Source organism: Triturus cristatus, chromosome 12, assembly GCF_964204655.1.
Source record: "Triturus cristatus chromosome 12, aTriCri1.1, whole genome shotgun sequence".
NCBI classification, from domain to species: domain Eukaryota; kingdom Metazoa; phylum Chordata; class Amphibia; order Caudata; family Salamandridae; genus Triturus; species Triturus cristatus.
This window is the reverse complement of record NC_140595.1, coordinates 777482411-777505491: the sequence shown is the minus strand read 5'-3', so window position 1 is coordinate 777505491 and position 23081 is coordinate 777482411. Positions and strand designations below refer to the sequence as shown.

At 49.5% G+C, this 23081-nt stretch overlaps 1 protein-coding gene across 5 annotated transcripts in view; it reads right to left on the bottom strand.

Annotated features, from left to right (window-relative positions):
- Positions 1-23081, bottom strand: part of KDM6B (lysine demethylase 6B) — a 950060-nt gene that overhangs the window by 161143 nt on the left and 765836 nt on the right. For all 5 annotated transcript variants that reach the window (XM_085639043.1, XM_085639042.1, XM_085639045.1 and 2 more), the window contains one exon: positions 14575-14952. In XM_085639043.1, the coding sequence (XP_085495169.1) occupies positions 14575-14952 (378 nt within the window). The remainder of the gene's footprint in view (positions 1-14574; positions 14953-23081) is intronic.

The following is a 23081-nucleotide window of genomic DNA, read 5'->3' as shown; positions in this document are numbered from 1 at the left end:
TATCTTGCTGTTGGTTGCTACGTGCTTGCCCACAAGTATTTCATTTCTGAGTTCCCTGAGGAAACATACCAAAGAAAGTCCACACTAATGACTGCACCGTGTGCTAGGAGATCAGTGACGAAAACAAAATGAATGTGTGCTTGTGTAATGTTACTGGCTCTCTAATCCCTTCCATTCGGCTATATTTATAAAAATAATAAAAATGATCTTGCAGAAACTTGCGGAAATTGCAGGATTTCTACTAAAATGCAAACTTCGGTTTAATTGCAAATCACTATATCCAGTGGGGTCTGTTTTTCAGGGCGTTGCTGTGTGTGGCATTTATTTAACGGTTACAAAAAAAGGTTCTTTTGCCGTTTAGATAAAACAAAACAGAGCAATTCTATGTTATCGGATTCTATAAAAACTCACGGTGAAGCCAGTCATTATCAATATGGGTTATTCTAAAGGGTAAGAATGGTGAACGTGATTAAAGGTCGACGTTACCATTAATTATGAAAGGAAAATGATTAGTATGTAGTGTGGGCAAACAAAGCTTATGTCAAACTAAATTAAAGTCGCTGTCAAAATATTATAGTGACAGGGTGGGATGTGACAATCACTGGCATTTTGAAGAAAGACTAGAGAAGAGGCAATGAAGATGCGAGAAAGACTAACCCGAGCAAGCAACAATTGAGAAGCACAAAATAAAACCCTTTTAGGAAGCAAAGAGACAGAGCAGCGCAACTCCAATTTGAAACGGACTTTTAAAGACTGAAATTCAATGATGTATTGTTTATACATTTTGAAGCCATCTAGGTGTAAATCATTACTCAAAATCAATTTTCTTTGGAATTTTGAAAAGCAAGTCTGAAGAAGGCCTGGGAGAAATTTCAAGCAAGCTAGCATAAATTGCATAACACGAAATTCAAAATTTAACAACTTCTCGTACTCATCGGATAGGAGAGACTCATCCATGCAGAAAGGAATATGCTACTTACCAGTATGCATCTGTTCCTGGCATGTAGAGCTGCAGATCTACACACTTTTGCATAGATCGCCATCTGGTGTTGGGCCCGGATGTTTGCAGTTTGTTTTTCCTCTTGGAAAGTCTTTGGAAGTCACGAGGTCGGTGACTCCTCCCTTGGATCGTATTGCGCATGGGCTTCGGCTCCGTCCTCAGATTGTTTTTCGCCAACAGGGAAAGATGGAGCGTAGTAATAACAGTGAAGAAACCCATGTGTGTTGTATCTAAATAAGATAAGACTGGAACGGATACAGGTAGCCAGGGAGGCGGGTGGGCGTGTGTAGATCTGCAGCTCTACATGCCAAGAACAGATGCATACTGGTAAGTAGCAAATTCCGTTCGAGGCATATGAGCTGCAGATTACACACTTTTGCATTGACTATATAGCAGTTCCCAACCCTAGCGGCGACCACCAGTATCTGTTGCAGTGGTTTGAAATAGTGTTTTTAGTACAGCCTGGCCCACACTAGCTTGTTGCTTGGTTTGCACATCTACACAGTAACGTTTAGTGAAAGTGTGCGGTGTTGACCATGGTGCTACTTTGCAGATATCATCTAATTGAATGTTCCCTAGAAAAGCCATAGAAGCCCCTATCTTTCGTGTAGAGTGGGCTTTAGGGGGAACAGATAGCGTTCGTTTTGCTTTGTGGTAGCAAATCTGTATGCATTTTACAATCCACCTAGCTATGCCTGATTTTGAGATGGGGTTGCCCTTGTGTGGTGGAGAGAAAGAGACAAACAGTTGTTTGGTCTTTCTGAAAGGTTGTGTTCTCTGGATATAGTAAAGTAAGGCCCGTTTAACATCTAGCGTGTGTAGAGCCCTTTCTGCAACAGTTTGAGGTTGCGAGAAAAATACCGGTAATTCTACAGATTGGTTTAGATGGAAGGGGGAAATGACTTTGGGTAGGAATTTTGGGTTGGTACGGAGGACAACTTTGTTCTGGTGCATTTGGAGAAAAGGTTCTTGTATAGTAAGTGCTTGTATCTCACTGACCCTTCTAAGGGAAGTGATGTCTACAAGAAAAGCTGTTTTCCAGGTGAGAAATTGCAGTTCGCATTTATGCAAAGGTTCGAAGGGCGGTCCCATTAGCCTTGTGAGAACTATATTTAAGTTCCACACAGGTGAGGGTGGTACTCTGGAGGGAATTTTTCGTTTGAGGCCTTCCATGAAGGCTTTAATGGCAGGCACTCTGAAAAGTGATAGGTGCTGTCTGTTTTGTAGGTAAGCGGCAATTGCTGCGAGGTGTAGTAGCCGAATGGATGTATATGCTAGGTTACACCTTTGTAGATGGAGCAAGTAGCATATGATGTGCTGTATAGATATGTCTAGAGGGTTGATTGTGTTGTTATGGCAATAAACAACAAATCTTTTCCACTTTGCAGCGTAGCAGGCTCTAGTGGTAGGGCATCTAGCTTCTCTGATGACGTTCATACAGTCAGGGGGAAGGTTAAGGTATCCGAATTCTAGGATCTCAGGAGCCAGATCGCAAGGTTGAGCTGAGCTGGGTCCGGGTGCCTGATCTCTCCATGGTTCTGGGTTAGGAGGCATGGTGAGAGGTGTAGCTTTTGGTGTGGTACTACCGAGAGTTCCAGCAACGTGGTGTACCACGGTTGTCTGGCCCACGTTGGAGCTACTAGGATCAGGGTGAGGGAGTGCTGTTGTAGCTTTCGCACCACTAATGGAATTAGTGGGAGAGGTGGAAAGGCGTACGCAAATTTGCCTGACCAGTTCATCCATATCGCATTGCCTTTGGACAATGGGTGTGGGTATCTGGCGGCGAAGCTTGGGCATTTTTTGTTTTCGTGGGTGGCGAATAGGTCTATCTGTTGATGCCCCCACATCTGAAAGAACAGGTGAAGAACCTGTGGGTGAAGTTCCCACTCGTGGATCTGCTGCGTCTGTCTGCTGAGCAGATCTGCCATGGTGTTTTGGACTCCTGGGTCATGTTGGGCTAGGAGAAAGATTTTGTGTGGAATTGCCCATCTCCATATGCTCTGTGCTAGTTGAGAGAGCTGTGGAGAGTGTGTGCCGCCTTGTTTTGAATGTAATACATGGCCGTCATGTTGTCTGTGGGAATAAGGACTGCCTTGCCTAAAATCTGTGTCTGAAAGGATTTTAGGGCTAGAAAGATTGCCAGTAACTCCAGATGGTTGATATGGAGTAACTTTTGTTGCGGCGTCCATGTGCCCGGCACTGTGAGGTGTAATAGATGAGCTCCCCAGCCGGAGAGCGATGCGTCTGTTAGGATTATTTGTGGAACCGGGTCCAGGAACGGTCGACCTCTGGAAAGATTTATGGTGTTCCACCACTGCAGAGAGCGATGGGTGCGACCGTCTACCAACACCAGATCTGTCAGTTGTCCCTGGGCCTGGTTCCATTGGCGCGCTAAACACTCTTGGAGTGGACGCATCTGGAGTCTTGCATGAGGCACTATGAAAATGCAAGAGGCCATCATCCCTATCAGTTGCATAAACACTCTTGCTGGGAGAGAGTGTTGAGGTATGACTCTTTGACGCAACGCCTGAATGCTTGCAATCCTCGCCGGATTGGGGTAGGCTATGGCTTTTGAGGTGTCTATGATGGCACTGAGGTATTGCTTTGTGTGGGATGGTGTGAGCTGGGACTTTTGGTGGTTCACCGTGAAGCCTAGCTAGTGAAGTAGTTGGATTGTAGTGGCGGTGTGATGTACACATTGGTTGTAGGACGTGGCTTTTATTAGCCAGTCGTCCAAATTGAATATGCTACTTACCAGTATGCATCTGTTCTTGGCATGTAGGGCTGCTGACATTCATATCTGTGCATAGATCGCCGCCTAGTGTTGGGTCCGGATGATTGCACATTGTTGTCCTGGAAGAGTCTTCGAAGTATCACGAGATAGGTGGCTGCTCCCCTGGACTACAGTGCGCATGGGCATCCTTTCCATCCTTAGATTGTTTTTCGCCATTGTGGCAGTGATGGAGTAGATACAGTAAGTGATGACCATGCTATACAGTAATTCTGAGTGCTGCAGCCGCTACAGGCGCCGGGGAGGAGGGTGGGCGATATGAATGTCAGCAGCCCTACATGCCAAGAACAGATGCATACTGGTAAGTAGCATATTCAGTTCGAGGCATGTGGGCTGCTGAATTCATATCTGTGCATAGATTATATAGCAGTCCCTCCATTAGCGGCGGCCGCCCGTGCCAGCTGCAGCAGTCTGAAAAAGAGTTTTGAGAACAGCCTGTCCTACAGCTGCCTGCTGTTTTGAGTGTACATATACACAGTAGTGTTTGATAAATGTATGTATAGTGGACCATGTGGCTGCTCTACATATTTCCTGTAAAGGAATGTTTCCTAGGAAAGCCATGGACGCCCCTAACTTTCGTGTTGAGTGGGCTCGTGGGGGAATCGTTAATGTGCGTTTAGCTTTTTGATAGCAAATTTGAATACATTTAACGATCCATCTGGCTATCCCTGCTTTGGAAATGGCGTTGCCCTTGTGTTGTGGAGAAAAGGCAACGAAAAGTTGTTTTGTTTTCCTAAAATCCTTTGTTCTGTCTATATAGTACATGAGGGCCCTCTTTACATCTAGTGTATGGAGCATTCTCTCTGCGACATTTTGTGGACTTGGAAAGAAAACAGGCAGTTCAATAGTCTGATTCATGTGGAACTGCGATATCACTTTAGGCATGAATTTGGGGTTGGTACGTAGTACAACCCTGTTTGCGTGAACCTGTATGAATGGCTCTTGAATGGTTAGTGCCTGGAGTTCACCAACTCTTCTTAACGAAGTGATTGCCACTAAGAAAGCTACTTTCCAGGTGAGGAATTGAATCTCACATGAATGGAGAGGTTCAAAAGGTGGACCCATTATTCTGGTGAGGACCACATTGAGGTTCCACACTGGTGCCGGTGGGTGTCTTGGGGGAATTACTCGTTTGAGTCCCTCTAAGAAGGCTTTGATGGCAGGCACTCTGAATAAAGAGAGGTGCTGCCTGTTTTGAAGATGGGCTGCTATCGCGGTTAAATGTATACGTATGGAGTTGTATGCCAGATTGCATCGGTATAAGTGTAAGAGGTAACAGATGATGTTTTGAATGGATGCGTCCAGCGGGTTAATGTCATTGTTGTTGCAGTAAATGACAAACCTCTTCCATTTAGCCGCATAGCAAGCTCTGGTTGTGGGTCTTCTGGCCTCCTTGATGATATCCATGCATTCAGGTGGCAGGTTTAGGTAGGCAAACTCTAAGACTTCAGGAGCCAGATTGCCAGGTTCAGCTGTTGCGGATCTGGGTGCTGAATTTCGCCATGGTTCTGCGTTAAAAGTGCGGGTTTGATCCGCAGCCTTTGATGCGGCACCACGGAAAGTTCTAGAAAGGTGGTGTACCATGGTTGGCGTGACCATGTGGGAGCAACTAGGATGAGTGTCGGTGAGTGTCGTAGTTTGCGTGCCACTAGCGGTATTAATGGCGCTGGGGGAAAAGCGTACGCAAATCTGCCGGACCAGTTCATCCATATCGCATTGCCCTGTGACTGCGGATGTGGGAACCTGGCGGCAAAGCTTTGGCATTTTGCGTTTTCGTTTGTGGCGAATAGGTCTATCTCTGGATGACCCCACTGTTGGAAGTACGGTTGGAGTACTGACGGATGTAGCTCTCACTCGTGCATCTGGTGGCTGTGTCTGCTGAGCAGATCCGCCATCTGGTTGTCCTTGCCCGGGAGGTGTTCCGCCATGAGGAATATGTTCCTCTGAATGGCCCACTTCCACATGCTCTGAGCCAGATGACACAACTGTGTAGAGTGTGTTCCTCCCTGCTTCTGTATGTAGTACATGGCAGTCATGTTGTCCGTCCGGATCAACACGACTTTGTTGCACAAGTGTACTTTGAATGCCTTCATGGCTAGGAAGATTGCCATCAGTTCCAGAATGTTGATGTGCATCTTCTTTTGCTGTGTCGTCCATAGTCCCTGCACTGTGTAATTGAGTACATGAGCTCCCCATCCCTGGAGAGAGGCGTCCGCTGTCAGTATTATTTGCGGAACAGGCTCTTGGAACGGTCGGCCCTTGCAAAGGTTTTGTGGATTCCACCAATGCAGAGTTGTATGCCCGACCGCTCACCAACACTAGGTCTTTTAATTGTCCGTGAGCCTGATTCCATTGACGTGCTAAGCACTCCTGAAGCGGGCGCATATGTAGTCTCGCGTGCGGGACTATGAAAATGCAGGAGGCCATCATGCCTATCAACTGCATGAACACTCGCGCTGGGAGGGAGTGTTGAGGTTTGAACTTTGAGATCAGCAGTTGCATGCTGTTGATCCTCACTAAATTTGGCTGAGCTGTGGCTGCCAGAGTGTTTATGGTCGCGCCCAGGTACTGTCGTACGTGTGCGGGTTGAAGATGTGATTTTGGGTAATTTAGTGAGAATACCAGACTGTGAAGAAGGTGAATGGTGAGGGACATGTGGCTGGCACATTGCTGGGCTGACTTTGCCTGAACAAGCCAGTCGTCCAGGTAAGGGAAGGCGTGAATGTGCTGTCTCCGTAGATGTGCAGCCACTGTTGCTAGGCACTTGGTAAAGACCCTGGGTGCCGTCGTTACTCCGAAGGGGAGAACTTTGAACTGATAGTGATGCCCCTGAATAGTGAACCTGAGATATTTTCTGTGCGATGGGTGTATGGGTATGTGGAAATACGCATCTTTCAAGTCCAGTGTGGCTAGGAAGTCTCCCTGACTGAGTAGCGGTAAAACCTGCTGTAGGGTGAGCATATGGAAATGCTCTGATAGAATGTAATGGTTGAGGGGTCTCAGGTCTAGTATAGGTCTGAGAGAACAGTCCTTTTTTGGGATTAAGAAGTACAGAGAGTACACCCCTGTCCCCTGTTGGTTGACGGGCACGACTTCTATTGCACCTTTTTGCAGCATACTTAGTACCTCCTGCTGCAATAATGACAAGTGCTCTACGGACATAGGACGGTGCTTTGGCGGTATGTTGGGTCGAGTGGACGTTAATTCTAGACAGTAACCGTACTGGATAATGTCCCTGACCCACCTGTCTGTGGTGATGGTGTTCCAGACTGACAGGAACTGCTGGAGTCTCCCCCCGACAGGTGTTATGTAGTCGGGGGGCAGGGAGAAGGCGTCACTGTTTGTTTTTGGGGGAGGACCTGGTGTTGCCATACCCACGTCCTCTGCCCTTGGTGCTGGATCCATGATATCCACCTCTGGTGGTTTTATCATAGTTACTTTGTGTGCCCCCTTTATTGTACTGCTGCTGGGACCCCTGGCCTCTAGTTGCTCCTCTATTCCCGGGGCGACGAAAGGAGCCACTACGAAACTGCTGCGACTGCAGAGCCCCCATTGATTTTGCAGTTTCAGTGTCTTTCTTAATTTTTTCGAGGGTAGTGTCAACTTCAGGGCCAAATAAATAGTCTGGGTTGACCTGTTGCTTTAAGATATTGTTCTGAATCTCAGGCTTGAAGCCTGAGATTCTCAACCATGCGTGCCTCCTCAACATGACGCTTGTGTTGATCGCCCTTGCTGCAGTGTCGGCTGCATCCAGTGCGCATTTGATGGACGCATTGATAAGGAGTTGTCCCTCTCTGATAAGGAGCTCCGCTGCCTCTTTGTATTCATCTGACAAATGTTGTAGCAGTGATTCTAGTGTGTCGTAGTGGGACCTATCGTTACGGGCCAGGAGTGCCTGTGTGTTGGCAATGCGCCAGATGTTTGCTGCTTGCGCTGCTATCCTTTTGCCTGATGTCTCCAGCACTTTGGACTCCTTGTCGGGGGGAGGAGCATCACCCGTTGTTTGTGAATGGGCTCGTTTGCGAGCATTAGCAACAACCATGGAGTCTAAAGGTAACTGACCCCTAATGTACATAGGGTCTCCGGGTGCAGGCTTGTATTTCTTTTCGATTCTGGGGTTCAGCATCCGTGCCCTGGTTGTTTCTTTAAAAATGTCTTTTGCAGGTTTTAGAACTCCCTTCAACATTGGCAGAGTTTTGACGGTTTTCTCAGAGGAGGCGAAAGTGTCCACTAAGAAGTCTTCTTCTACAGTGTCAGAATGGAGTTCCACTTCATGATTGGCAGCAGCCCGTTCTATGAGGGCATCAAAGGCAGCAGTGTCCTCTGTGGGAGATGTCCTTATATTGTAAAGCTGCGTGTCAGGAGTATCTGGTGCGTTACCCTGGTCGGTGGGGTCATCCCATGCCTGATCTGGGTCTTGCAAGTGATCATCAGGATCGATATCCCCAGGGTAGGTGGTATCATCCCCTATATAGTCCTCTCCTGCGTCTGCCTCTGAATGCGTAGGAGAAAAGGACGGCGGATCCTGATGGAAGGGTTGAAAGTGTTCATGAAGCACTGGTTCGGAACCTGCCGGCAATTTGTGTTTTAGAGGAATTTTGTACGAGTCCAAGCCCTTCTCTGGCGTGATTTTCCGCTTGCGGAGCATCAACCTACCAGTGTCGCGTCGATAAAGTGTGCCTGTGAAGGCTCGATATCGGTTTGTCCAGTGGATAGGGACTGTGTTTGGCGGACACGTGTCCGAATTTCGAACATTTTCGGTGCCGTGGGTGGCGGCAATCCAAATGTGATGTGCGCCGGCGCCGAGTGTGATTTTACGGCCTTGTGCTTTTCGGGACCCGACGTAGAGTGGAGGGTTGCCCGGTCTCTGATGCGTTGCAACGATGCGGAGACCTATTGCAAGGTGAACGCAGATGGCGCCTTGGAACCGATCGGCACCTTGGAGGTAGGGGTCGAAGCGGCATCAGACTTATTTCCAGTCTTTGGGTCGTCGATCCGAAGGGAGGTATCGACGCTCGTCGAAGTCGATGATTTGGCAGGCGCCGCCGTCTTAGACGTCGACGGGTCGGCCACCTTGACCTTGGTGGGTTGGGCCGTAATCTTCGGTGCCATAGGCCGAGGCACCTTGTGGGGACCGAGGGCCTTCTTCTTTGGCTAGGGGCCCAGACCCGTCGCGGTGAGCTCGGCACCGAAATCTCTTTTGGCGCGTTCGGTGCCGATGACCTGTGCCGGCGTCGAAGGAGTGGAGGGCTTCGAGGCCTTCGATCCGATCGCAACCTGTTTCACTTTCGGTGTCGATGCAATCGGTGCGACGGACGGTTTCGGTTTCACTGAAGGGAATCCAGTCGTCTTCGATAATAATGGCTCCTGTGAAATGTTCGAGGCCGGGCCTTGAGGCGGGGCCGAAGAACCGTGTGATTGATCTTGGGTAAGGCCCGCAGGCGATCCCTCGACCTGAGCCTTATGATGACTTAGTCTCTCGGCCTCCGTATCGATGGGTTGGCCTAGCTCTTCGCTGGAGCTATCTTCCTCGGCCCTAAGGGCCTCATTGTAGTCTCCTACCTCTTCGACGACGTCTTCGCCCTCAAAGATCACCTCATCGTCGTCTTCCGATCGGGAGTCGTGTTCGGAAGCGTGGCTGGAGTCTACGTCTTCTACGCTCTCGGCGTCTTCGTCCTCGGTGCTAAAGATGTTGGCCGGGGCAGGCGCCGATTGCTGTGCCTCCAATCTCGCTGCCCGTCGATTCCGGAGAGTCTTCTTCGAGTGGAACCGGGCGCAGGCCATGCATTTCGACTCATCGTGATCCGGTGAGAGACATTTGTTGCATACCGGATGGACGTCGATGTGTGGGTATTTCGCGTGGCATAAAGGACATCTCTTGAAGGGAGCCCTCGATTCCATCGTCGATCGAAGTTCGATGTTCGGACCAAAGCGGATCCGAAAAGCGTGAAGAAGGTGTTAAAACACTAAAGAAACTGGTCGATACCGAACGGGAACAGTACCAACGAGATCTAAAGGCCTTTTGGCCTTAAACTAAAGTTTCCTAACTTGAGCTAAGATAAGCACATCCGAACCCAATGGCGGAAAAAAACAATCTAAGGATGGAGAGGATGCCCATGCGCACTGTAGTCCAGGGGAGGAGCCACCTATCTCCAGGACAACAATGTGCAATCATCCGGACCCAACACTAGGCGGCGATCTATGCACAGATATGAATTCAGCAGCCCACATGCCTCGAACATGGGAAGATGTGAATGTGCTGTCTTCTGAGGTGTGCCGCCACTACCGCTAGGCACTTGGTGAATACCCTTGGCGCTGTTGTAACCCCGAATGGGAGCACCTTGAACTGGTAGTGTTGCCCGTCCACTACAAATCTGAGGTACTTTCTGTGAGCAAGGTGTACCGGAATGTGAAAGTATGCGTCTTTCAAGTCCAGTGTGGTGAGAAAGTCGTTCTGGGAGGAGCGGAAGTACTTGCTGAAGTGTTACCATGTGAAAATGGTCCGAATGTATGTATGTGTTTAGAGGCCGGAGATCTAGAATAGGTCGCAGAGTCTCGTCTCTTTTTGGTATGAGAAAATATAGGGAGTAGAACCCTAAATTTTGCTGATTGGCGGGGACTTGTTCTATTGCATGTTTTTGTAGGAGGGAGATTACCTCCTGTTTTAGTAATGTGGAATGTTCTTGTGACATTGGGCGTTGCCTGGGTGGAATGTTTGGGGGGGGGGGGGTAGATGTCAATTCTAGGCAGTACCCTAAGCGAATAATTTGGGTCACCCATCTGTCTGAGGTGATGGTCTCCCAGACCTGAAGGAAATTTTGTAGCCTGCCCCCGACCGGAGTGTGATGGTCTGGAGGGAGCGGAGGGGGGGAAAGTCATTGGGTAGGCGGTGTCGCAGAGCGGGCGGTATTAGTTTTGCCTCTGCCTTTATTGTTATTGCCCCTATAGCCGCCTCTTTGATAACCCCTTGTGAAGGTGGATTGAGCAGGGGATTTGTAGGAAGTGGACGCGCTATCTGAGGAGTAGCCTCTAGCCGTACCCCGAAAGGAAGAGTGGCGAAAGGAGTGCCTAGGAGGGTGTGACTGCAAGGCTCCCATAGATTTCGCCGTATCCGTGTCCTTCTTCATTGTCTCGAGGGCCTCATCTACCTTTGGGCCGAATAGATGTTCTTGGTCAAAGGGATGATTTAAGATGGAGGCCTGTACCTCAGGTTTAAAGCCTGAAACTCTCAGCCAAGCATGGCGACGGAGGAGGACGCTAGTGTTAATGGCCCTGGAGGCTGTGTCTGCTGCGAAGGCACAGCGTATAGAGGTGTTAGTTATAGTCTTACCCTCTTGAATTAATTCATTGGCCCTATTTTTGTATTTTTTCTGGGAGATGGTGCATGATGGTTTCTAATTCATCATAATGCGCTCTATCGTATCTGGACAATAACGCTCGAGTGTTGGCGATACGCCATATATTGGCTGTCTGTGACGCAGTGCGCTTTCCTGACTCGTCCAGTAGCTTTGACTCTTTGTCAGGTGGTGGTGCTTCGCCTGACGCCTGGGAATTTGACCTCTTCCGTGCAGTGGAAACCACTAGGGAATCTAGTGGCGCTGGCCCTTTGATATAGGCAGGATCTGTGGGGGCAGCTTTGTACTTTTTCTCTATGCGTGGGTTCATGACCCTAGCCCTGACTGGGTCTTTAAAAACCTCTGGCGCCTGTTTTATTACCCCTTTGAGCATAGGTAGTATGGAGGAAGACCTATGTGCGGTATCAAAGGTGTCGAGGAGGAAATCCTCCTCTACCGGGTCAGTGTGTAGCTCTACCCCGTGATAATGTGCCGCCCTCTGAAGTAGATGGTGAAAACCTAATGAGTCTTCGGGTGGAGATGGCCTGGACGGGTAAAGGTCATCTTGTGGGACGTCTGGAATGTCTGGATTATTTTAGTTGTCCCATGGGTCTGGGGATCCTGTAGGGGTGGGGGTCTTGTGGCACATCCCCTGGATCGTAAAATGGGTCCCCCTGATCATCATCGTCTGGAGACTGGGTCGGGGAGCGATGAGGCGGGGGTGGAGAAGGTGGAGAGGGTGGAGGAGGTACTCTGAAAGGGGAGGTAGCAGAGTCTTTCCTCTTTGGAGGCGGAGGCGGAGCCGGTTTGTCCAAATGTCTCTTTTTAGAAGAGAGTGCCAAATGTCCAGTTTTTGGATCCTTGGTAAGTGTCTTTTGCAAGGGATCCGTTGTAAACAGTTCCTGTGACAATGTTTGTTCCGTCAGCGCCGAAGGTTTCGGGGCAGATGACTTTGTAGGCTTGTCCGTGCCGTGCTTTTTGGGAACCTCCGATTTCTTGGTCGGCGCCGAGGTGGGCTTCGGCGCGGAAGTGTCGGTGCCGAGGGCCTTATGGGGTTTGGACGGTACCGAAAGGCTGGGTTGCGACACCGAGGACTTTGGTGCGGAGCTCGGTGTAGAGGTAGAGGCCGGTCTCTATTTTGGTGCCGAAGTGTGTTTCTCGGCACCGCTGGCAGGCTGGCTCGAGCCCGAGCCGCCGGAAGGCTTATTTGGCTTCTTCACCGGGCCCGAAGGTGGGGTGTTTGAAGCAGTGTCTCTGGTCTTGCCTAGGGCCGGAGGCGAAGGCGTGACCGAAGCCTTTTTGGGTGTCGGCGCGGGTGTGGAAGGGGGTATAGTACTCACGACCCTCTGCACCGAGGTTATGTCCTCCACATCCGAGTCGTCGGCTTCGGAAACACTGACGAGGTCCTCTTCGGTGTGCTGCTGTCCCGGAGCTTCGACGTCGTCCCCGAAGATGTCGACTGGAATGGAGGTCGAGGAGTGCTCCATGTTTCGTCTGGCCCTTCGATCTCGAATAGTCTTTTTCGACCTGAAAGACTTGCAGGCGGGACAGTCTCGAGCCTTGTGTTCAGGGGAGAGGCAGAGGTTGCACACCTCATGAAGATCGGTGTGGGGGAATTTGGACCCACATCGAGGGCACTTCTTGAATGGAGTTCTTTCCATCAGCCGGGACCAGAGCTTGGATAGGCCCGAAGGCCGCCGTCGTCGACTGGAATCGAAGATGTTTCGAAGAGAAGGTGATTGAGGAGATCTGGATCTGAACAATACCGCGATGAGAGCGAGGATTCCGCTTCGATCGTTGAACTGGAAATGTTCGAAACCGGAGCGCGAAGTATTACATCCGAGCCCGATGGCAGAAAAAAACAATCTGAGGATGGAGCCGAAGCCCATGCGCAATACGATCCAAGGGAGGAGTCACCGACCTCGTGACTTCCAAAGACTTTCCAAGAGGAAAAACAAACTGCAAACATCCGGGCCCAACACCAGATGGCGATCTATGCAAAAGTGTGTAATCTGCAGCTCATATGCCTCGCACATATTTTTACAAGAGATTTAAAAAAAACACATTTCACCCTAAAGTGCATTTGTTATGGAATTTCACAACATTTCCTAGGGAAAAATACGTTATTTCACCTACCCCTAGTCTAACTAAGGCAAAATAACTAGGCACAATATATAGAAGCCTGGAGTAAGTAAGCAGTCATACTCAGCCCTGCCAAGTACCACGCATCATGCTTTAGACCAGTGATACTCGAAGTACCGCCCAGGGACCAGTTGTAGCCTTCTTGACCTTTACATGCGGCCACCCTGGAGAACTGCTGTTTAGTTGCTGAGGACTAATATTCAGAAAAAAATGTTAAATATATGGGCAAGCATTTATTAACCTTCAAATAACTGCTTGCCCCTTCAACATGTTTTAGACCTCCTTACACAATCCCTGATCCACCCATGTTTGAGTACCCATGCATTATAATAACGCATTTCAGTGTGGTGGTCCGCATCACCGCACTGAAAAGCCACGTATTTTTATAGCGCCTCATCAGCTAAAGCCAAGTGCTGTTAGCACTACTGCAATTAAGCTAGCTGCTGCGTACGGTCCGTGCTGCACGCAGCAGCTACAATGTAACAAGAAGTTAATAATCACCCACAGCACAAAATCACGGACGTGACGTAACAGAGTGAGTCAGTGTGCAAGTGCCCAATAGTGACTCCCAAGAAAGCCAGGAGAGAAGACACTCTTACTCACCCACATAGGCGGCCCAGGCCGGAGCATGCCACAGCGCGAGTGAGCAGCACAGCAGTATTTTAAACTCTACGTTTGTCGGTGAATGCAGCTGGGCACACCGCTGCTCGCACTGTGCAAAGCAAGTCTGACGACCCGCGTCCCTGAGCCAACCCAGAACGCAGCCGGAGTGGTGGTGCCTGCAGGCAACCTGCACTGCAGTGCAGTCCAGCACAGGCTGGCACAAGTCGTTAACTTGAGTCCTACCGCGGCAGCTACCCACAGCCAAGCCTGAGCCTATGCAGGGGGGAGTCATCGTGGCGAGCTGGCCCTCGAGGGTGCTGCTCGCAGACAGCAAGTGTGCCACTTGACTAGTACCTTCATATCCTCAATTCTGGGGTTGTTTTCACGTAGATGCAGCTGGTTACAGCACAGAGACCTGGCTTGGGTTAAGGAGGTAGCGTTTTACAGCGGAGAGTTGTTTTGAGGTACAGTGATGAAATTAGGGAACTTGGCCGGGGTATCGAGATAGTGTTAGTCATAGTCACTGAATCTCGTTCAGAATTCACAGAAATTATGAAAATGTCACCTGAGCAATCCGAAAATTGGCAGCTGTGCATACGGTTTTCGAAACAAGGAATAAAAAACCCAATCAAGAATAATTTTCACATTTGTCCATGCTTTGAGTGGTGCAAATAGGATTCTGCATTTCCAGACATATTACTCACCAGGCTGGCGTGGCCAGGACTTTGCTCCCTTCTCACAAACTTGCTAACTGTGGGCATGCTGTGGGGCGGACCTTCAGGAGGCCGTGAATTAGAAGGCACGCGGGCATGATTTGCTGGTGAAACGGCCGACTCCATTTGTATCCTCTGCACCCTGCTTTCTCTAAGGTCACTTCCTGTGCGAGGCAACAAGCTGCTGTGGTTATCTCCCGCTGCAGGCAAGTGTTGCGGCTGGTGATGTTGAGGGGGTGGTAGACGGCCCTGAGGGGCTGGTGGTGGTGCAGTGCTTAAGTGGTGGACAGGGCGATTGGAGCTGTAGGAGGAGGGCAGAGAGGAAGTGCTGGAATAAGAGTAGAGACTGGGAACCGAAGCTCTCTGTTCCTGTGTAAACAAAGAAAACGTGATTTAGTATAGAGTAAAAGGAAACAAAACACAAAAAGAAAAACATTTGCCAGTGGGAAGAGATTTAATGCTGGTTCACAAAAAGAAAACTTACAATAAAGAAAACAGGCAACCCTTAAGCATAGTGCAACCCACTAACAGAAGCTGAACTCAAACCAGTCCTCCAAGTAGATGCAGTTGTCAAAACCTCGTTATACATTATGAGAAGTCACAAAAGACTGTTTTAAAGGAAGGGAGGGTGTTCTACAAACATAGGTAAACTTCCCTTGTGTTTTGCTGACTGGACTAACCTGTGTCTCACCTGCGTACACTCCAAATGACGAAGAATGTAGCTGCAGGGTACTACTGCAATCTACATTCTTAGGAACACATGTCACCAGCTTTACAAGCCCTATAGTAGCTTAAGATCACCATAATGCTCTATTTCATAGCTCTCTTTTGAGGGACTGCGGTGTATTATAGGGTGTAGTTGTGCAACCTCACCATGTAATAACCGTACAAACCCAATAAGACCTTTAGGTTTCGTCTGTCAAACCCACAGCTCAATCCTGGGCTGTGGCACTGAGCAGCAAGGTTTACACAAAGGAACCACGGAAAACCATTTTAACAGCACCAGAACATTTGTAGAAGAAATCGACAACACTCAAGACATCCAACACCAATTTATAAAAAATAGACTGTATTTCAGTAAGAATTTAGACACTAGAACGAAACAGGTCCACTGGAGGGTTACAGAGATATTGATTTAACAACCAATAATAAATCAATGCATTTTCACTCGCCCACAAACAAGCCATAGCAAAATCAACAAATTGAACACTTAAAAACTTTTTCAAGGTAAATATAGGCACGTGTCAATTCGGTTGGTCCAAAGTACTTGGGGGGACCAAAACTAGCAGGGAGCTAGTCAGCGGGGCCAGCAAGGTCCTCACAGTTACCTTCACAGAAGAAGTAGTTCGTCAGCAGTTCCAGCCACTTTATCTGCATTGCAATGGATTCCTATTGAGTAGTCCTGATACAAGGACTAAAGGATGCTGAAGATGCTTCAAGGATGTTGTGAATGCGATGCAGTCAACTGAGGTCTTCCTGCAGGGATTTTGCAATCTAAGTCGATGGAGGGGGCCTTGGTTGCAGGGTCAACGTCCTAATAAGTTCTCTACGCTCTGGCTGAAGTCCAGTCGCCACTGGACTGCCATTCCCCCCGTTGTCATTGTCACAGGTCAATCCTTCCTGGGTTGATAACTTTCCTTTGTAGTGTCCTAGCAACTCTCCAACAGCACTCCCAGGCTCAGCAAACTTGAGTGCAACTGTGTGTTTCGGGTCTTGATCCTCAGTGCTCCACTGTGGCGGTGATAGTGGCTTGAAGACTTTGGACTACCAACTTGCCCCAGCTGTTATGTCCCTGTGCTGCAAACAGGAGGCTAGTCAGCTGGCCCTTGCGGTTCTCTGGGCTTGACTGGGCTCTGGGGACGGGCTCTCCCTAAGCAGGGCATGGCATGCAGTCCCTCTCTTTGCTAGCCACCCGGTGCAGTTCTAGTTGGTGCAAAGAACCACACGGTGCAGTTCTAGTTGATGCAGTCTCTTTTCTAGTTTCTAGGTGCAGAAGGGCAGTCCTCCTTCTGAGTCAGTCAAGATCAAAATTATGGATACCAGGAGTGCCCGATTTATCGTCAGAAAATGCCCTCCGTGTAGGATGCAGTTGGTAGGCATTGGGCTACCAGACTTCATCTCTCCTGATGACCACTCCCTAGGAAGTGTGGCATCTGGCTATCCCAGGATGCACCATTCTGCCCACTCCCAAGATGGCGAGACCCCTCTCTCACAGTACAAAGAGCATCCTAGCCAAGCCCCAGAGGTGTAGCCATAAAACTGCTTGGCAACTGGCTTCTCCTTCCCTACCCCTAGTGCCAGCCTGACTAAATAAAAGAGCAGCCCATTTCCTTCGTGTTACCCATTTGCCCTTCAATGGTGATGTGAGAAGCAGGCATGGTATATGATGTCCACTAATGCAAGTGGGCACCCTGCACCAGTCCAGACAACCCTTATGGTGATTTAAGAGGTCTTAGACAACCTTAGAAAGGACAATTGTGTAAAGGCTCAAAGGGTGGACCCATGAGTCTTGTAAGTACAATGTTAAGATTCCATACTGGTGCCGGAGGTATTCTGGGTGGAATAATTCTTTTTAAGCCCTCCATAAAGGCTTTAATTACAGGAACAAGGATAAATGCTGGCTGTTCTGCAAATATGCAGTAAATGCTGCTAGGTGCAACCTAACAAATGTATAAGCTTGACCAGTTTGCTGTAGATGCAGAAGGTAACAAATAGTGTTTTGAACAGAAGCATTTAAAGGATTAATCTTATTACAATAGATAATAAATAGTTTTCATTTTGCTGCTTAACAAGCTCTGGTGGTAGGCTTTCTTGCTTCTTTCAAGATATGCATACAATCTGGTGACAGATTCAAATATCCAAACTCTGACTTCAGGAGCAAATCGCTCAAATGAGTTCCCTTGGGTTTGGGTGCTTGATTTCGCCATGGCTTTGACTGAGAAGGTTGGAGTTGAGATGCAGGTTGTGGTGTTGAACCACAGATAGTTCTAACAGTGTGGTGAACCAGGGTTGACGAGCCCATGTGGGGGCTACTAGAATCAGTGTGAGTGATGTTTGCCTGAGCTTCCGAACCAGAACGAGTTTAAGAGGCAGAAAAGCGTATGCCAACATCCCTGACCAATTCAGTCATAGGACATTGCCTTTGGAGAGAGGGTGTGTGAACCTGGAGGCGAAGTTTGGACATTTTGCATTGTCCACTGTAGCAAACAGATCCATTTGTGGGAATCCCCATTCTCAAAAGTATGGAAGGACAACTCGGTGATGACGTTCCCACCTGTGTATTTGCGGTCTCCTTCTGCTGAGGAGGTCGGCAATCTGATTGATCACCCCTGGAAGGTGTTCTGACAGAAGATGAATTCTGTGATAGAGACTTGGCCTATTTGGAGCTGGGCAATCTATCAGTCAAGCCTCTCTCAGACCATTAGGTAAGACTGAAAAGCTTTCAGCACTATAAATACTGCTAGAAGCTCTAGATAGGTGATGTGTAGATGTTTGTGCTTGGTGTCTCAGAGACCCTGGATTGTGTAATCGTAGATATGGGGCCCCCCACCCTCATAGAGATGCACCCGCTCTTAGCATGATATGTGGACCAGGGTCGATGAAGGGCCGCCCTTTTGATACATTTTGTGGATTCCACCACTGCAGAGAGCGATGGGTGCGGCTGTCTACCAACATTAGATCTGTCAATTGACTCTGTGACTGATTCCATAAACGTGCTAAGTATTCTTGTACAGTACGCATGTGTAGTCTTGCAGGAGGCACTATTGCTATGCATGATGCCATCATTCCTAGAACTTGCATGAAGGTTCTGGCTGGTAGTTTTTGGTTGGGCTGGAACTGAATGTAACAGTTTGAATATTGCGAATTCCGGCTGCATTGGTAGATGCTAGAGCTTGGAGTGTCAAGAGTCCCTCCCAGATAAGATTATGTCTGTGAGGCTGCAGGTGAGACTTATGCGCATTTACCATGAAGCCCAACCGGTGAAGTAAGTCTAGCATGATCTGAGTGTGTTGTAGATACTTGGTGTGTGTTGGCTTTGATGAGCTGCCACTACTGCTAGTAATTTGGTGAACACTCTTGGGGCATTAGTTATTACGAAAGGGAGTACTTTGAATTGATAGTGTTTGCCTGCTATCAAAAATCTGAGGAAATTGCCATGTGCGGATGTATTGGAATGTGAAAGTATGCGACATATAAGTCCAGTGTGGACATAAAATCACCTTGCTGTAGAAGTGGAAGCACCTGTTGAAGTGTTACCATATGGAAATATTCTGACAGTATGTATTGGTTTAACACTCAGATCCAAAATGGGTCTTGAGGAGCCGTCCTTTTTGGGAATGAGAAAATATAGAGAATAAACCCCTGACCCTTGGTAGTGTAACGGAACTGGTTCTATGGCTCCCCTCTGTAAGAGGGATTGCACCTCTTAAATGAGTAACTGTAAATGATCTGATGACAGTTTGTAAGTGAGAGGTGGAATGTTTGGAGGATTGGTAGTATGCTCCAGGCAATAACCATGTTGGATAATGTTGATCACCCATTTGTTGGTTGGTATGGATTGCTAAATGGGAAGAAACTGTTTAAGTCTTCCCCCGACGGGTGTTAAGTAATCGGGGGCACAAGTCACTGTTTGTTAGGGGAAGGGGTGTTATGCGTTGAGGCACTTCAACCCCTACCTTTAGAATTGTTTCCTCTATACCCTCCTCTATAAAAATCTCTAGAGGGAGAGGATTGTGTATTGCCTTTATAAGCGTGAGCATTTGGGTCTGAGGATGTGGTTTTGGACCCTCCTCTGTAAAAAGAACAGCTAAATGAGCCTCTATTTGATGGGGACTTAGATGCTCCCATGGACGTTGCCACCTCTGTGTCCCTTTTCATTTTTTCCAAAGTCTGATCGACTTCAGGACCAAACAGGTGTTGCTTGTCAAAGTGGGTGTTTAAAATGGATTGCTGAACCTCAGGTTTAAAGCCTGAAATGCCAAGCCATGCATGCCTTCTGAGGAGAATGCTGGTATTTATTTCCTTAGCAGCGGCGTCAGCAGCATCTAAAGTACATCTGATAGAAGAGTTAGAAACGAGTTTGCCCTCTTGTGCTTTGCTTTTGTGTTTTGTGTATCTGGGAGATATTGAAGCAGTTGCTCCATCTCATCCCATCCCAGTGTGCCCTGTTGCCTGTTGTACCTAGCTAGTAGGCCCTGTGTATTTGCGATGCGCCAGTTATTAGCAGAGCGGCTACACGTTCACCTTAAGCATCTATGAGTTTAGATTCTTTATCTGGGGGTGGCACATCACCAGAAGTTTGAAAATTAGCTCCTTTGCAAGCATTGGACACTACAAGGGAGTCAAGAAGCAGTTGACCTTTAATAAAGATAAGATCAGATGGTGAAGGTTTATATTTTGTATTGGCTCTAGGAGTAAAAATGTGTGCTTGCATGGGGTCTTTGAAGATTTCATCTACATGCCTCATCTATCCATTCAGCAATAGGAGCTTGACCTGTGTGTGGACCCCATGGTTTCAAATCAAAAGTCCTCTTCTAATGACTCTTTATGTAACGCCACCCCATGGTACTCTACTGCTCTAGTAATGAGTTCCTGATAAGCCACATTGTCATCAGGAGGAAATGGCTTTGCAGGGGAAAGATCTGGGTCATTGTCTAATGGAGGAATGGTGTAATCCTTCCATGGGTCTACAGGTAATTGGATATCTTCCTCATTAATATTCTTTTCAGGCTGTGAAATTGGAGATCCGAGATGTAATGTGTAAAGGATCAAAATGTGGAGAAGAGGGTGGAGGTGGAGGGGATGGTGGGGCAGGATAAACTGGGCTGGTAGCCACGTCCTTGAGGGTCCTCAGAAGGAAGCTTGTGTTTAACTGGAGATTTATTATGAATATGTCCTGTGTCGGAGTTGATGTAAATCTTCTTTTGTTTCTGATCCAGTTTGGGATGAATAATGTCTAAATTAGTGTCAGAAGGCTCGGAGAGGCGGTCTTTAGATTTCGGCACCAAAGGTTTCGGTGCCAGGATGGATTTGCTTTTAAGAGCGGAAGGTTTTTGGTTTCGAAGCATGCTTTTCTTTCAGCGGGGAGAGTTACGGCTCCGAAGCAGATTTGGGCTTCGAACCGGGAGGTTTTGGATCAGACTAGGATTTCACCGACTCGGTCCTAATATGAAAGGCTTGACTATCTGTTTTGGTGCCGAGCTAGAAGGCAGGGCATCTGAATCATCGTCTCGGTGCAGACCTTGGCCAGAAGGCAGAGGTGGTGCTGAAGCCTTAGGACCTTTAGGCGTGGGCTTAAGGGGTAAACGGTACTCACTGCACCCTGTCCTGGAGGCATGTCTTTTGACTCCATGTCTATTTCGAGTTCCGAATCCAACTCCGGAACAGAGAAGACCTTTTCTTCTGCCGCCGTCGCCTCAACCTCTTCCTGCTCAGATTCTTCGGTGTTCATATTCGGAGTGTGTTCTATGTTCTGATGTTGCATTTCACGATGTCGAGTCAGACAATCGCTAATAGTCTTCTTGGACCGAAACGATTTACATGCGTCCCAGTCTTACAAATCGTGCTCTGGAGACAAGCACAGGTTACACACTTGATGTGAGTCGGTGCGGGGGTACTTAAGCGTGGCACCGAGGACAGAATTTACACAGAGACCATTCCATCGACAGAAGATCGGACTGACGTGGTCAGGCCTGATGGCCGGCCACTAAGTTTGATCGAAATTGAAGGATTCGTTGACTGAAACAATACACGGAGAAGTGAGAAACGTGTATGAAACAATACAGTCGATGGTAGAGTGGACTGCGCACAGTGGGGAATCCGAAGATCTGAAAGAAACACGTTAGTTAGATTCCTCACCTTAGAATATCCCCAGGCGTCAGACTGGATCCGGAAGATTTTTCGTCAGCAATACCCCTTGCGCGTCGCTAGGCGTCGTCTGCGGCTCCGCGTCCGTCGTCGGCGTCGTGCGCCGGAATGATGTCGGAGTACTTAGACGCCGCCCTCGCGCGCTGACGTCAGTTCTTCTTTTTTCCGCGCCAGTAAGCGCAGATCCGGGAGAGCTACCCCTTTTAGTCTTTTTTGACTAAATCTTTTTTGATCACTTTTGATCCTTGTCTGTCGACATCTGGTGCCGGTAGGATGCCTGGGTTCAAGGCTTGCCATCGACTGATGTCGGTGACCGATCACCACCGCCGGTGCCTCTACTGTTTAGGCCCCGACCACGACGCGGAGTCGTGCTCCGATTGCCAGGCCCTGACTTCGAAGGCTCGGCGGGAGCGGTCCCGCAAGCTTCTCGAGCTCCGCCACTCGGCTCCGCGTCGTGCGCGATCCCGGTCCAGGAGGAGGTCCAAGGATCGCTCGCGGAGCCCTAGCCGACGCCACCATCGATCGTCGGGCTCCAAGTCGTCGGGTAAGTCCAAACGCTCTAAGAAGTCCAAGAGGCGACATCGCTCTTCGGACTCCCCTCGCCGGTCGCGCGACTCGGCCGAGGGTCCGGGTGGTTCCACCCCCGCGGCTCCGGCGGAGCCGCAGGCGCCGCGCCCGTCCCCATACCCTCCGGTCTCTGGGACTAACGCGACGCCGGCGGAGGTCAGTGCCTTCCTCTCGGCCATGAGGAGCCTGGCCCCGCCGTCGACGCCCGCTGGCGCACCTTCGGGCCCCGCGGACTCGACTGGGCTACCTTGCCTGCCGGCGGCTTCGGCCCCGGCGACGACTCCGGTCTCGACGCCGCAGGTCCCCGCGGGGCCCATACCTGGGCCCCCGTCGACGCCGGTTGACCTAACCACTCCTCCACCGGCGCCGGCGAATGAACCACCGACGCCGCCACCGGCGCCGCCAGCGCAGACGCCTACACCTCCGGTGCCGCCGACGCCTTCGGTGCCGACTCCGGACGGCGTCCAACCCCAGTTTAGCCCTATTCCGGACCCGGCGCCGCAACGGCGTCGACCGACGCCGCGTCCGGCGCCGCTTGAGACCTATCATCTCTACAGTCCGGCTCCGATCATTCCTCCTGTTTATCAGGAATCGGAAGACGGGGGCGACTGGGAGGGGTTCGAGGACCCTATGGCTGTTCAGTCGCAGCTTTCACGGGACTGGGCAGATGAACTGGGGGAGGCCAGTGGTCTGGATACCTCGCCAGACACTGGATTCACTTCTCCTCCGACTGTGGCTTCGGAGGAGGGTGCAGCATTTTCTGTGGTGCTGCGCAAGGCGGCCGCAGCCCTTGGGCTCGAGCTGCCTGCCGTGGCTGTGAGGACTAACATCCTCACTGAGGTGCTTCAAACCGCAGCAAGCTCCACTGAGCCTCTGCTGCCGTTCAATGAGGCCCTCACTGACGTTCTGCAGGGCACCTGGTCCAAGCCCTCCACAGTTCCTCCTGTGGATAGGAACGTTGCCAGGCGCCACCGCCCTGCTCCGGGCGACCCCAGTTTCCTGTCCCAACACCCCACCCCCGAGAGTCTGGTTATCCAGGCCTCTACCTCCCAATCCTCCTTCCC